The sequence below is a fragment of the Spermophilus citellus genome (genome assembly GCF_964194105.1).
Source record: "Spermophilus citellus genome assembly, chromosome: 9".
Taxonomy (NCBI): Eukaryota; Metazoa; Chordata; class Mammalia; order Rodentia; family Sciuridae; genus Spermophilus; species Spermophilus citellus.
In genome coordinates, this window is record NC_138191.1 from 129,936,899 (window position 1) to 129,951,835 (window position 14,937).

At 43.0% G+C, this 14,937-nt stretch overlaps 1 protein-coding gene across 3 annotated transcripts in view; it reads right to left on the reverse strand.

The window, feature by feature from the left end:
• PRDM2 (PR/SET domain 2) overlaps positions 1 to 14,678 on the reverse strand; it is an 88,776-nt gene extending 74,098 nt beyond the window's left edge. For 2 of the 3 annotated variants that reach the window (XM_081308092.1, XM_081308091.1), the window contains exon 1: positions 13,699 to 14,678. In XM_081308092.1, the coding sequence (XP_081164218.1) occupies positions 13,699 to 14,130 (432 nt within the window). In that variant the 5' untranslated portion in view covers positions 14,131 to 14,678. The remainder of the gene's footprint in view (positions 1 to 13,698) is intronic. The other variant, XM_081308093.1, reaches the window with a different exon arrangement.
• Between the last annotated feature and the right edge of the window lie 259 nt (positions 14,679 to 14,937).

Below are 14,937 nucleotides of genomic sequence, written 5' to 3' on the forward strand. Positions count from 1 at the left end.
AGTTGCACCTGTTCTCTCACTAAGCTTTTTATGGGTGGGTTTATTAACTTTAGCCAAAGGAATTTGTCTTTGAAGCAAAAAAAAAATGTGCAGTCAAAGGCAGATACTCTCCTGAGATGTACAACAGGAGCCACCAAGCTATACCACCTCCCTCGACCGTGGTTCCTTCTCACAGCACCATCAGTACCATCTTCATGACCAGGACACAAGAAGCTCCCAGGCCCAGCAGGTCTGTGCTACCTTCGAAGGACAGGCTGGGACAGGATCTTCACCTGAGTGCTAGCGCCTCACCTACAAGACAGGTGCAAGCAGGCAGGGGCAAGCTGGGAGGGCCACAATTCTGGCTCCTGCTCCTCAGCCCTATTTCATTGTTGTTCAGGTTTTGTATTTTGGCATCTTCACTGAGATAGCCACATGGCATACAACTCCGTTACTCTCAATGCACAACTCCAGAAGGTTTATATTCACAGCTGTGCAACCAATACCACAATCCATTTTAGATCATTTTCATCAGTATGAACAGAAACCTTGTGCCCAATGGCAGTGACCCCCGAATCCCAGTGCAAGGCAATTACTAATCTACTTTCTGTCTCTACAGACTTGCCAACCTGGACACTGAATACTGTCAAAGGACAAAGTGACAATTTACTTTAAAGATTTTAATTGGCTTTACCTTCCACCCTAGAATTGGGCAATACTTCATCCCACAAAATAGAAGTGTTTCCTCACCCACCTGTTACTCCTGCCTCCCCCAGGCACCTATATATGTCCAGCCCTGTTCTTGAGCGAGGATCAAAAGGAAGATCCCTGCCTTCTAGGGGAAGAGATCTGCAGTAAATAAACACAAACTAAAGAAGAGCGTCAGATAGGAAAGTACTTCAGAGAAAAATGAAGAGCAAGGGAGAAGGAGACAGGGGATAAAATCTGCCTCTGTCTGCACACCCACAAGTCCAACCATCCAGTCTGAGGGACTGAGGAGTCATCTCTAACAGCCGGGAAGAAGGGCTGTGATGGGGCTGGGGCTGTAGCTCAGTGGTAGACCGTTTGCCTACCATGTATGATGCACTGGGTTTGATCTTCAGCTCCACATATAATAAAGGTATTATGACCATCCACAACTGAAAATATATAGAAAAAAAATTTTTAAAGGGCTGTGAGCTGCAAAGCCAGGGCAAGGAGCATTAGGGGAAAAAGGTGCTCATGAGAGGGTTCCTGGGGAGGGACCAGGGGCTAACGGACAAGGAAGCAATGTGGCTCGTGCACAAGGATGGGGTCAACATAGGAGGTGATATCAGAGGCCACTGCCCAGTTCAAGCAAGAGTGGATGCTGGCTAGGCCCCAGCGGTAGAAGAGACATGAGAAGCAACTGGATCCTGGATGTTTTTAAAACGGAGCCCCCGATTTTGCTACAGTGAGGCATGAAAGGAGAGGAAGTCAGGGATGATACCCAATTTTTGTCCCAAGAGCACAGAAGGATGAGCTGGTGCTTTCTGGGGCACTACCTTCTTTCCACCTGTTTTTCACTTGATTTCCCCTTATTTAATCCTTCTCTCCTTTCCTCTCCTCACCCTTTGTAGTCGCTAGCTCTCACACACTATTCCAACCAAGATATCCTGACATCTGATTTCAGATAACTAGTACAGCACTTCAAACACTTTACTCTTTGATTTATTATCTCAATGAATGGTAACTTTTTTTCTAACTTAAAAAAACTAGAGCATAATTCAGATTATTACACGTGTAATCATCTTCTATGGCCAGGTGTGGCATCACAACCCTATAATCCCAGCAACTGGAACTGAGGAGGTTGCCCAAGAGGATCACAAGTTCAAAACCAACCTCAGCAACTTAGTGAGACTGCCTTTAAAAAAAAAAAAAAAAAAAAGTTAGGGATGTATATCATTGCCACTGAGCTTTATCCATAGTCCTTTCTAATTTTTATTTTGAGACACAGTGTCACTAAATTGTGGAGACTGACCTCAAACTTACAATCCTGCCTCAGCTTCTGGAGCAGCTGAGATTCCAGGCACGTGCTATTTTGCCCAGTAATACCCTTGTTTTTTTCTCTTTCCCTTGTGACTCACAACATGGTCATCTAAAGTATTTTCCAATGCCAAAAATATTGCAAATCTGATACTGACGTCTCAAGTGGCTCTTTCAAATCAAATTCTGAATTAAACTATACTAGAAACAAGGGATGTTAAAAAAAAAAAAAATGAAGCCAGGCACAGTGGCATACACCTGTAGCCCCAGTTATCGGGGAGGCTGAGGCAGGAGGAACTTGAGCCCAGAAGTTTATTGACCAGCCTGGAAACCCATCTCAAAAAATAATAAATAAAAAATTAAGTAAGTAAATAAAAGGAAATGGAGACTTCAGGCAGAGCGTCTCCACAGAAGACCACTGTGCATGAGAATGGACGACTTGGGTGAGACTGAGCCTTTCACCATGGGCCTCCAGCACTGTCCTCCGCAATCCGTGCCCACCATGCCTCCAGTCTTTTCCACATCCCAAACATCTACGCGCACCCCCAGCACACTCCCAGACAGAGCCTCTAAACTGCAGTCCTGGGCAACTGGCTGCAATGTGGTGCACCAGGATGCACGTTAAAGCAACCATGACTCCAAATGCCATTTTAGAGAAATTTCCTTAAGATTCCTCCAGCAGTCTCAAAGTCCCTGTGACCGCGCCTGGCAATCCAACACGGTTCTCACATTCAGTACCGACTCCACAGCACTGTTTTCACCCACCCACTTCAGTATCAAATGGTATCTCAAGGTAAACATTTCAGCCAAGGTGAGAAATTTCATGATGGATCCTGTCAGTACAGAGGCAAGGAGGAATTGTTCCATACCTGTCACTGAAACCTTAACATCCCATGAAATGCTTTCTTCAATGCTAAAGAATTAAATGCTGGGCCGGAATGCAGATCAGTGGTAAAGCATCTGCCTGTCATGTGCCAGGCCCGAGGTTCCATGCCCAGCACAATCAAAAGGAAAAAAAAAAAAGAAATTAAGTGTCTCAGGTCTTCTAATGGTAGACACTAAAAATCTTAAAACTCCAGAACTTCTCTGACCATGGCTTATGACATAGTTTCTCACATGGATTTCCACGCCTGATCAAACATTCTTGAATACTTCTAGAGCATTTCTGAATATGTCTTATGTAGTCCTCCTGGTCCCCCTTGTTAATATTAATCAGTCCTGGAAGCAGCAGAAAAAGTACATTGGACAGATATGCACATTTAGAGCTTTTGAATTTTTATCACCAACTATAGTATACTAACAGCATACACTTTTTAAAATTATTTTTTAATTGTGGATAGACACAATATCTTTATGTTTATTTATTTATTTTTATGTGGTACTGAGAATTGAACCCAGGGCCTTACACATGCAAGGCAAGCACTCTACCACTGAGCTCCAACCCTAGCCCCAAACAGCATACACTCTTAAAAAAGGTAAGTTTGATCTCTTTTTTACATATCTAAAGTTTTAATACTGAGTATTTACCGAACTTTTTGAGAAATTGCTTTCAAATTCCAGAATCATCCTTCCCAATATTTAATCTATTACTATCATAAAGATGATCTGATTATAAATTATCAGTATTAACACAGCAACAATAAAATAATTTCGGACTTTATTCAAACACTGGCCGCGAAAGTGTCAAGGCAATATGAGCAACTGTTTAGCTGGGCTATCTGATATGGAGGTCCAGAGACCAGAAAGTCTAGAAAAAGGTGGAACTTTCATATCCCTGGGTCTGAACAACCCTGCAACTCAAGTCCTATCTCCCTCACCAAACCTCTGAATAAAACAGAAACCAGCTGGCACTATGAATCACACAACACCAGCTAAACTGTGTCCGTGTACCTTTACAGACTTGTAAAATCTACAAAGTTATATGAAAGGCAAAAAAACTCAAACAAACAAAAAAGCAGATTCTTTAAGAATAGTTCAAGTCTGGAGGAAAGAGAGAATTGAAAAAATACTTAATAACATTTTATTTGATATACACAGTCATCTCTAAATCGCTGATTTTACAATTATTCTTTAGGATAGGTTTAGATCTTTTGTGGCTATTTGGAAAATACTGCAATTAACTTTGCAATGCTACTTAGAAGTCACTGATACTAATTTTGTATAATTATTTTTAGGCACAAAAAATTCCACATTGTAACATCAAGAATCGAAGACCATATTTAACTTTTAAGACTTATAAAGGTTATGGACAAAGAAACAAGTAAAACAGAAACAAGTAGGAGAAGTTGTACAATTGTTTTGAATTTAAAAGACCAAAAATGCAATGAAAACATGGACTAGATACAAGAAAACAGATTTAAAATGACAATTTTGTGAAAGAAGTCTCAGAAAGTTTAGGGCAAATATAAGAAAAATATTCTAAAATTAATCACTACATAAAGTAGTTCTTATGGCAAATAAATATAATTGCAGCAAATACAGACACTATGAAGGGTCCAGCAGAGTGAATTTAGTGTCTAACACCGACTTGACCTATCCTGACCAAAAGATTCTTGCAATCCAGAAACGTCTAGAAAATTTAAAATGACTGGACCATGTTAAGTTCTCAAAATGATTTGATCAATTTACAAACACTATTAATGTATTGTCACAGAAAACCATCATTCATAATTCTTACCAAAAGGGTGGAGGGGCTGGGGTTGTGGCTCAGTGGCAGAGTGCTCGTCTCGCACGCATGAGACCCTGGGTTCAGCACCACATAAAAAATAAATGAGTGAAATAAAAGTATTGTGTCCAACTACAACTATAAAATAAGTATATTTTTTCTTAAAAAAAGTGGAATCACCAGATTACAACCTATAAACTCTGGAAATGATTTTGAAAACCTGTGGTGCCCACTTCTTAAACTAAGCAAAATCACAAATATTCAGTCTGCCCAGAGTTGGCTAAATGAAGTCATTCATTTTCCTTTCCCAAATTAATATAATTCCATAGGGGTAATCATGTAGTCGGACACAAAAATATACAGCCTCATTTTCCTTTGAAAATGTAGCCTTTGTTATCAAGTTAGAGTGAGAGATCAAACCTGAAATGTCTATCCTTTTAAGGAGAGCACTGTGCAGTGAAAGAGAAACAGACTGAGATGACAGCAAAGACTAGGCAAACGCTGAATCAGAGGGTGTGGACCCTGCTTGAAATGGCTGCTCTCTCTCATCCCCCAGAATGATTCCACCAAGGCCAAAGGCAGTGGTAACACAGAGATCAGCACGAGGAGTTGTTCTTCCTACAGAAGCCTGTGAAGAACATGCCTGCAATCCCAGCAACTCGGAAGGCTGAAGCAAGAGGATGGCCACATCAGAGGCCAGCCTGGGCAATTCAGCAAGACACTATCTGAAAATTTTAAATTTTTTAAAGGACTGGGGAAGTCACTCCCTAGTACAGTGCCCCTCAGTTCAATCCCCAGTACTGCAAAAAAAAAAAAAAAAAAAAAATTAATAAGTAAAAATTAAAATGAAGAGACACAGGAATGGGATGTTCACAAACAACTAATTTCTCCCATTTCAACATCATTTCCTCAATGAGACCCAGAACACCAAGCCAACTGCCCCAGGACCTGATTCCCTGAACGCACAGAGTAGAAAGTGGCAAAACTAAAGTAAGAAAGTGAGGCTTAGAGGGTTCGCTCCAGCTGGGAGAATTTTTTTCAAACATGCAGCAAACTGGAAAAATGGAGGGTCTACTGTTCTCAGGGGCTTTTCAGCTATAGTACCCACGGGGTGGGGGGGGGGATGATTAAAGCTCAATTTAAAATATGTAAGTTACAGAGCTCAGAGATCAACAGCCCTCTGGCTCCAACGGGCCTTGAGCAATTCAATCACACCATATTGCAATGTCAAATAAGAGACAAGCTGATATGCTAGGAAAGCACCATGAATCTGCATTTTCCCCACCAGAAATCTCCTCCTTTCCTAGGGGTGGAGTGGGGTGGGGGAAATAGAGGGAAATTTGTTTTAAATTACTGCTCCTGATATAGGAATCAGCTTGGTAGTAAAGCACTTGTCTAGCATGCTTGAGGCCCCAGATTCAATCCCCAACACCACAAAAAAATAAATAAGATAGAATACTATTCCCAGCATCATTAATAAAAGAGCTAAGCTTACAACAAAATGTACTCAATTGCTAATTGTTTATCATTTATCTGATATTATAAACAGCTATTAAATATGTCCTCATCCTTCTGATTAAATTCGTACACCTATGTCATATTGCACTGAACAAAGAATTCATTACTTCATAAATTTTAGGCTTTGTTTAGGATTTCTACAGTAATTCTCTCTAAACCCCTAATTAAAAATACCCAGCTTCAGCTAGTGCAGTGGCGTATGCCTGTAATCCCAGCAGCTCAGGAGGCTGAGGCAAGAGGATCAGAGTTCAAAGCCAGCCTCAGCAAAAGTGAGGCGCTAAGAACTCAGTGAGACCCTGTCTCTAAATACAAACTAGGGCTGGGGATGTGGCTCAGTGGCTGAGTGCCCCTGAGGTCAATCCCCAGTACCCCCTCCCCCCGCAAATTTTATATGAACACACACACACACACACATACACACACAGCTTCTCTAAAGAAATTAAAATATATCATCTTACCTCTCCCTAAGAGTAGGACATTCCTCCCCATGGCATGAAGAACAAAAGAATTACTGTCCATTTTCCCGGATGAGGTAAATCCACCCCATCAAAACACCCTTGAATTAAAAAGTTAATTCCCTTTCCTTATTTTCAAGACTAACTGCCAAGAGATATAGATGCTGAAATCAACACGAAGCCATGGGGTTGGGCAGAATACCAGCGCTTTCCCTTCGGGGCCTGCTGTAAAAAAGGCCCTCGGTTCCTATAGCCCCGGCTCCCAGCAGAAGTACAATGTAACCTGTGACTGTGTCTTCTGCATCAGTACTAAAACAAAGTTTCAATAAAAGATACTTTTCTGACATTTTCCCTAAAGTTACATTTGTGAAAACATCTAAGTTTTTATAAAAGGAAAATTAAGTCAATTCTTTACTAACACTCAAATGTCTACATCCAAACAAGGGTTAGCTCACCCCACAATTCCCACTCCCAAATGAACACTCAGCTGCTCTGAGTTACTGTTTTTCCATCAGAGTTGCCAAGGCCACTACTGCTTCTGTGATTCAACTTTGCAAACTGAGAGATTTTCAGGACCTCTGCAATATACTTGAGATTTCCCTGAAAATTCAGCAGAACACAGCTGTGGCCGTGCTGGTCCTGTCACCCAAGTACTTGTTTCCCACCTAACCTCTCACAGCATTAATCTGGTCATCTTACAGTGGCTGCTGGAGATCTTGGAATTCCTCCAACACAACAGGGAACGCGGGAAAATTCCCTTTCCAGGTAACCCACATGTCAGTGACAGGGAGGCTTCCTGAGGTCCCAGGTGAACAACCCAAAGCAAACTGGAAGCCCACGACAGGCAGGGCCAATACTTCACCCTCTTGCAGAGGTGCCAGGCACACTTAATCAGTACAAGACTCACCCAAGATTCTAGAAGGTATTCTTTATTTGCTAGGGAGAAACTCTTGTATAAATAATCTGAGCTAAATCTGTTAACTACTTCCATTCTCAAAAGCTTTCAAAAATCAATTATGCCTACTGTTTGCAGAGCAAGGTGTGCATTTTAAGAAGACCTTGAACATAAATGAGTTATTATTTTAAGGGAAAACATATTTCCTTAAAACAAGTTATTCATAGTTTTTATTTCAAGGTAAAAATAAATCCCTAACCATTCACGATAAAACCATGACAGATTGTTCTGATGTTTGTCTGCTATGGCCGGCAAGACAATGTGCCTTCAGTATGGATCTAATAAAATAGATGGGGACAGTTGCAAGGGGCTTTGAACTCCAGGTTAAATCTGAACTTGACCTTGCAGGGCCTCCCCAGACACTGTGAGAGGATTTATTATCCCACTCCCAAAGCCCTGAAGGTCTATAGCAAAAGGTAGAACAGGAATTACTGAAAAGCAGAGCCTGTGACACGTGCATAAGAGCCAGGGTTCCAGACCGCCAATCAAGAAAGCGGCTGTGGCCACCAGGATGGGAGGCAGGGTTCTTGACTGGGGGAGTGCCACAGACAGAATCTAATTTTTTAACAAGATTAAGTTAAAAAAGTGATAAAAGTAGGTGGCAAGTAAGCAGCCAGGAAGACAGGTCCATTAAGATTCCAAACTAATACACAAATAGGGTTTGAACCGCAGGCGACAGCTGCGAGAAGATAAGAGCTGGTCCAAGCGGCCGAGGAACTGGCAGAGGAACTGGCAGAACGCGTCAGCTAACTCAACAAGGCAAAGAGGTGTGAGGATGAGTCCAGAAATGCGGGGTGACCACTGGGAAGAGTAATCTTGAAGACGTTTTATAGAGAGCAGTCAGAGCAGGGATGGGACTAAAGTGGACAGTGGGGAGCTCTTGCAGGGGGATCTAGGAGGCCAGACGTTCCATGGAAAGCTACATCCATGGATGGAAAGAAAGACTGTCCCCACACAGACCAGTCAGGGTTTCAGACAGAGATTCACAAGTCTTCAGTCTCAAAGGGGTGGCTCAGAAAAAGAAATTGCCAACAGGATAAATATCCTGAGAGAAGAGTAGAAGACGCGAATCTCTGGCTTTGTGGAAGGCATGGAAAGGACTAGAAAAATAGTACCACCCTCTCTCTATGTCCAGAAGGGAACATACTAGTAGGATCAAAAATCCTAAGAACTTGAGAGATAACTTGCAAAAGTTGCTCTCAACAATAATTGTGCCATGGCATCTCCAAGAAGAACATTACTAATGTTTTTCAAAACTTGGAAGTCCCTCATGCTGCTTGCATGCTCTTTACCTATCATATCAAAACATCCCAGTGAAAGAGAAGCAATGGTTATACTCAGTTTATAGATAGGAAGAGGCAAGAGGAGACAAGTGACCCCCCACTCAGCTGTGCTTCATCTGTGGGACTGTCATCTTTACATCCAGGTTGGTTAAATCACTACAGGTTGCCCTCAGATGGCATCAATCTCCTGCTCAATGTCTTCTAACAAAAGGTATCAGAGCTTAACAATTAAGAATGTAAATTAATCCAAGAGCACCCCTTTTCAAAATTCTTACTTGCAGGTATGCCTTAAAACTGGAATTTTCTGAATTATGGCAAGGTCCCTAAAATAAGTCTCAGAGTAAGAAGCACCTTGAATGTCACTTTTACAATCATACTCCAAAATAAGCTTAATTTATATTTTCTTAGTAAGATTTGAGAAAGGTACAGCATTCAGACTGATGTACATAACAGGACTTATCCATCTCACAATTCTTTTCAAATTTTGATGGCATCATTTATATTTGAAAGTACACAGAATTTCCTCACCAAAGTTTATAGTCTTAGAAAATATACAAGTGCTTGTAAAACCGAGTGGGTTTCCCCAATTTCCAGATTGGCTGCCCACTATAATCAACCTAACAGCTGCACTTGGCTTTACATGTTTCAGACAAGCTGTGCCAAGAAATAATTCTGCTCTTTCAAAGCAACCTAACATGTGATTTACTGCAAGAGCTACAGAATATTCTTTTCACCAAAATGGCTGGAAAATATATAAGTGTTCAGTGAAACCTCCTTTCTGGCATGTTCCTAAAGACTAATAAATGAAAGCATAGCAGAGGTATGACATGAGCCAGGACTCCAAGAATAAATACTATATGGTACTGAGAAGAATATTATAAGCATATTTCACTCCAAATGAATCAGATTTACTACTATACACAGTAACTCTAATTCATGCTTCAGGGAGGTGGGGAGGGGAATAAAGGACACTCTTTTTAAGAAAAAATATTAAATGATACATGCATTCACACCAGCAAAATTATGCAGCTCTTCTGCAATTCAAAACACCACCCCATTATTAAATGTGGTTCCTACAGCAGATCTGTTTTTGTATACTTTTTACTTACTCCAATAACAAAATTCAATCTATATTTTCTATACTTAGAAAGATTACAAGCAAAGATTCGGTGACTTCTATTTTTCCCCCTGAATAAGGTTCATTGATGTCACATGTTTTCCATGAAGATCATTAACTCTCTTTTAAGTTATAATGTGCGGAGTTAAAGTTAGGTAAGCACTTCAGAAGTAAACCTTTCCTCAGGACAAATTCATCATTTCTGTGCATAACCCCAAACTGGTTGTTAAAGAAAGAAAAGGAAATTTTAGAAAAACTAGTTTGGCATGTACCATCAATCTTTAAGGGGCTGCTTCACCAAGTCCCATTTTCTAGGAAGAAAGGACAGTTATTCTGGGATGTCCAGCATAATAATAGTGGACCACAGGCTTAAATTATTCAACATGTATCAACTCCATGCAAATTTATTTAAATTTCATAATAAAAATTAATCTGCATACTGAGAATGCTGGTATCATGCCATGAAAAATCCTTCATAATCTCCAGGACACTTCACATTGCTTTATCTCTTGCCACAAGACTGCCAAAGAAAGACTGCTGAAGTGATCACTCTATAAAGTCACAAAAGACAAAGCTGGAAGGAACATGGACAGAAGAGGAGGACCTTTCCCCGGCTTCCAGATATAAACCATACTGTCTAAAAGTTCTGTGGGATTTGATAAACTGCTTCATTGATTCAACCATCCAGTCAGATGAGATGAATCTTTCTCTAATGCAGTAGTTATACGCAATTCTGCCCCCACCCCCCAGGGACATTTGGCAAAGCCTGGAGACTACTGCTTGTCACAATTCAGGGGGGAGTACCAATGGCATCTCAAGGGTAGGGAAGTTGCTAAACATTCTCCAATGTACAAGAGTCCCCACAACAAAGAATCATCCAGGCCAAATGTCAGCAATGCAGAGACTGAGGGAGTCTGCTTTAACGGAGCCTAGGTATTGCTTTCAGGACTAATGGAGTCCACAGCTTTCAGCCACCCTACAAAGATGAATTTTATGGCTCTATCTACAAACTTCTAATTTCAAAGGAAAGAGCCAAAACACTACCCCAGGCCTCTAACCAAACACTGTAATGGGTGATGCCACCCTGACCAGCAGCAAACCATGAAGCACAGGACACATGGCAGTGGGAGCAGGTGTCACGATTGATTGGCAGGCAGGTAACGTTCTCAGCTATCCAGAAACTCCCTGTAGCTACCCCTCTCCATTCAAGTCTAACAATTCCCTCCCTCAATGCCCATCTACTCCTCTTGTACTCACCACTGTGGAGTTTTATAGTGAAATTCCAGTTTGGTTTTAGGATTTTGATTCCCCCCTCCACCAGCACAGGTACTAAAAAATAACAGGAAAAGCTACTCAGAAGAGATGAAATTAGTTAACAACAGAAGGTGCTTTCCGTCCTAGAAACTCTGATTTAACAAGACCTGGAAGGCTTGTAAATCAGATCTAGACTTGAAAGGAGACTTAAAGAAACAGTTCCATGAATAAATAAACATCTAACACAAAATAATCCTCAAATGAGTATGTGTGTAGATATATTTAAGTAACTGCAAAATCCAACTGAGAAAACAGGGAGCTAAAACTGTTATTTCTCATAACAGTATCTGCAAAAAAAAAAAAAAATGCTTAGAGGCTTAGAAGCGGAATTTACACTTTGCACATTTTTTTAAAAGATTATAAAACTTCACAATAGAAAAAAGCTTTCAAAAATTTTTAATAATAAAAAGAAAATCTCAGGCTTTAGAAACATTACAGATCATTATGAAATTAATAAGTTATGACTCAAAGTGAAGAATAGTTAATGGCATTGATACATATAGCATCATATGGGAAGACAGGTCACAATTAATACACAATACTAATCCTGCATAAATGCAAGCCAAGTTCTACACATAAATATATATGACTAAGAATAGACATATGGACACCAAGAGAGACTAGCAAGTGAGAATTTGCCAAAATGTTAACAATGGCTACCTGAAGAGGAAGAAGGTTATAATCAATTTCTATCCCTTCTTTGTGATGTTCTATTTTCCATCTGTTCTGCTGTGAGAATATTTTGTTTATGCTTTGTACTTACAAAACTAATACCGTATTTACAAATTTAAACTTTATTATTTCAGGCACTACCTACAAAATAAGACAAATCCAAATAAATGTACCAACTTTTCCAGGAAAGAAAATACCTTCAAAATTGACAAAAGCAAACACTTACTAAGCAATAATAATGTATTATTATTACATTCCTAATATTTTCCTGAGTAATTCAAACGTACTAGTTTAGTTCAATCAAAGCAGAAAAGATGTGTCAGGTAAAAAGAGTCCTGAATTAACAGCAAATGCAGATGAGTGTTAGTTCTCACTGTGAATTTCCATCTCTGTTTCCATGGCCTGAACTGAGGGAGGTTTAATAAGGTGATCTTTACAGGTTTTTCTCAAAGCTAAACTGATATCCACTTGGAAAAGAAAGGCTGGAGAATGAAGAGGCAGTTAGTTGCATGCCATCTCAAAAACAGAACCCTACTAAAGGAAAAGGGCATGATTATGTCTCAGTTCTCCCTCCTTAATATCTGTACACGCATTTCCTATCATGTTTTTAAAAAAAAAAAAAAAAAAAAGGAACCTACTTTTTTTTCATACATGAACAAAACTAATCAAACTGAAAAGAAATCTGTGCTATTGTAGATAAAAGAAACAGGGAAAGGTTCCATTTGCTATTAATCGAGGCAGTCATTTGTAACAATAAAACTGGAGTAAACAAAAACTTCTATATATTTTAGTCATGTTTTGGGGACAATAACTGTTCTAGAGACAATCATTTCAGTGTCCCATTAAAGGGGTCTAAGAACAAGTTACTGGGATTCAGCAATAGGCGTTCTGCTTATCAAACACACACACAAAAAAAAAAAAAAAAAAACCCTCAACACAACCTTAGATGCATGGCTCGGACCAGCAGGAACTGCATCTCTGCACAGGGACAGGATTCCAGCAGCGCAGGCTTGGGAAATGGGGCTTCCGGGTTAACTGGGGGATTTTCCCCCCTGCTCACAGCCTGACATAGGGTTGCAAGCCCCTGGGTGTTTCCCGCGTGGGTTGGGCGGGATCCTGAAGGCCTGACCTCTTAGGTTTGCTCCATGTCTCGCTTGCCACCTTCAGAAAAAGGTGCATACATTGCTTTTAGTAACAAATGTGTTAACATACTCAGAAGTGCACATCTGTCACTCACTCACACACACACACACACACACACAGAGACACGCACACATCCTGGGAGACAATCTCTAACACGAAAACTACTCAGGAAACACAAAGACGCAAGACACGGAACAGACGAAGCACGCAAACGCGCAGGACACACTCAGCGGGAACACAAAAGAGGCGCAGGACGGCGACTTGACAATCGGGACAACCGCGGAGCCCACGTGGGGTCCCCGGCGGCCCTGCAGCCGCGCGCCCCGGGCCCGCCGCTCCGCCACAAAGCGAGTCCCAAACTTCGCCGCGGGGACCCCCTGGGTTGGCAGGAAGGAACCCCGTGACGCCGCCCGACGCCCGCCAGCGGGGCCACCGACGCGGCGAACCGTGCCTCCCTCCGGGCCCCCACCGGCCCGCGGCGCCCGGGACCTCGGAAGGGACGCGGCCGCCGACCCCCGGCGTGTGGCGGCCGCCGCGATCCCCGCGGGACCCCGGCGCCGGCCCCGAGGCCGCCCGCCCCCGCCGGCTCTTACCCGCGCCCGCCGCGCCCCGCGCCTCAACGCGCCGAGAGCCGCCGCCGCCACTCCGCCCGCCCCGGCGCCCGCGCCTCGCCGCCGCCATCTTGGCCCCGGCCGGAAGTGACGTCGCGGCGGCGCGGCCTCCGCGACCCCGACCCCGACCGCGCGCAGCGCCCCGGCTCCACTCCACCGCCGGCCGCGCCTCGCCGGCACCGTGGCCCCGGGCGCACTGGGGCGTCGGGCTTCCGCGCGATTCCGAGTTACCGAAGACTCCGCGGCCTTCCCGAAGGCAGGGGAGTGGGAGGGAAGGGCCGCCGACAGGTCGCCCGGTACCCGTCGGGGAAGCTCGCAGGCCGGGGCCCCGCCGTCCAGGGCCCCGCTGTCGCCTCGCCCGGGAAAGACCAAACTGCAGGGAGGCGGGCCCCGCGGACGGCTTTGCCCGTCCATAGCGAAGGCGTGTTCGCTGGCTGCCCGCCTTGCGCTTAGCACCGGTCCAAGGTGCAGCGACTCCAGAACGACAGGACAGTGGCCTTGTCCCTGTGGAACCTGGTGTTTGCAGAGAGGGAGCAAACAGGTTCTGAAGGACGAGGCGCGGGGCCCCGCGGAGGTGAACTGGATTGAACTGGATGGGAGAGAGGGTCTGGGGGAGCCCTGAATCCGGAGCTGCAGTGAGGCAGAAAGTTTGGAGTGGTCACTTAGATGTGGTATCTGAAGCACTGAGCACGTCAAGATAAGGTGTCCTGTGCAGATGACATCAGGAAGACGCTGACACTTGCCCTCCGTGGGAAGGACCCAATCTAAAGAACAGACTTTTAATTCAGTGCAGATGCACCTCTGACGTTGTCCGGAGATGTGATGAGCCCCCTGATGCACACAAGTTCATCAACGCATGTCCCTGTGTGGTCTTATTGAGAAGGGATGATGATGTAGCTGATGACCTAACTCTAGTGAATGAATCAGTGTGACTAAGACCTTAAAAATTGACAGGGCCGGCACATTCTTCCAGTCTTTTAGGAAAAGAAATTGTCCATCTCGTGGATGCCTGCAAGCAAGTCACTAATATGAAGTCGTCTGAATCAAGCGGTCATTTGTCTTTTGCACTCCTTAACTTAATGCCTTTCAACTTGATCTACGTATCAAAAGCATCTAAGGTGGGAAAAAAAGAAAAAAGGCTCCACCATGCCATCCACCATCAAAACACTGACTTACAAATCAGCATTTTAAAAGAAAAGCTATAGGCTGGCTGGTGTTCAA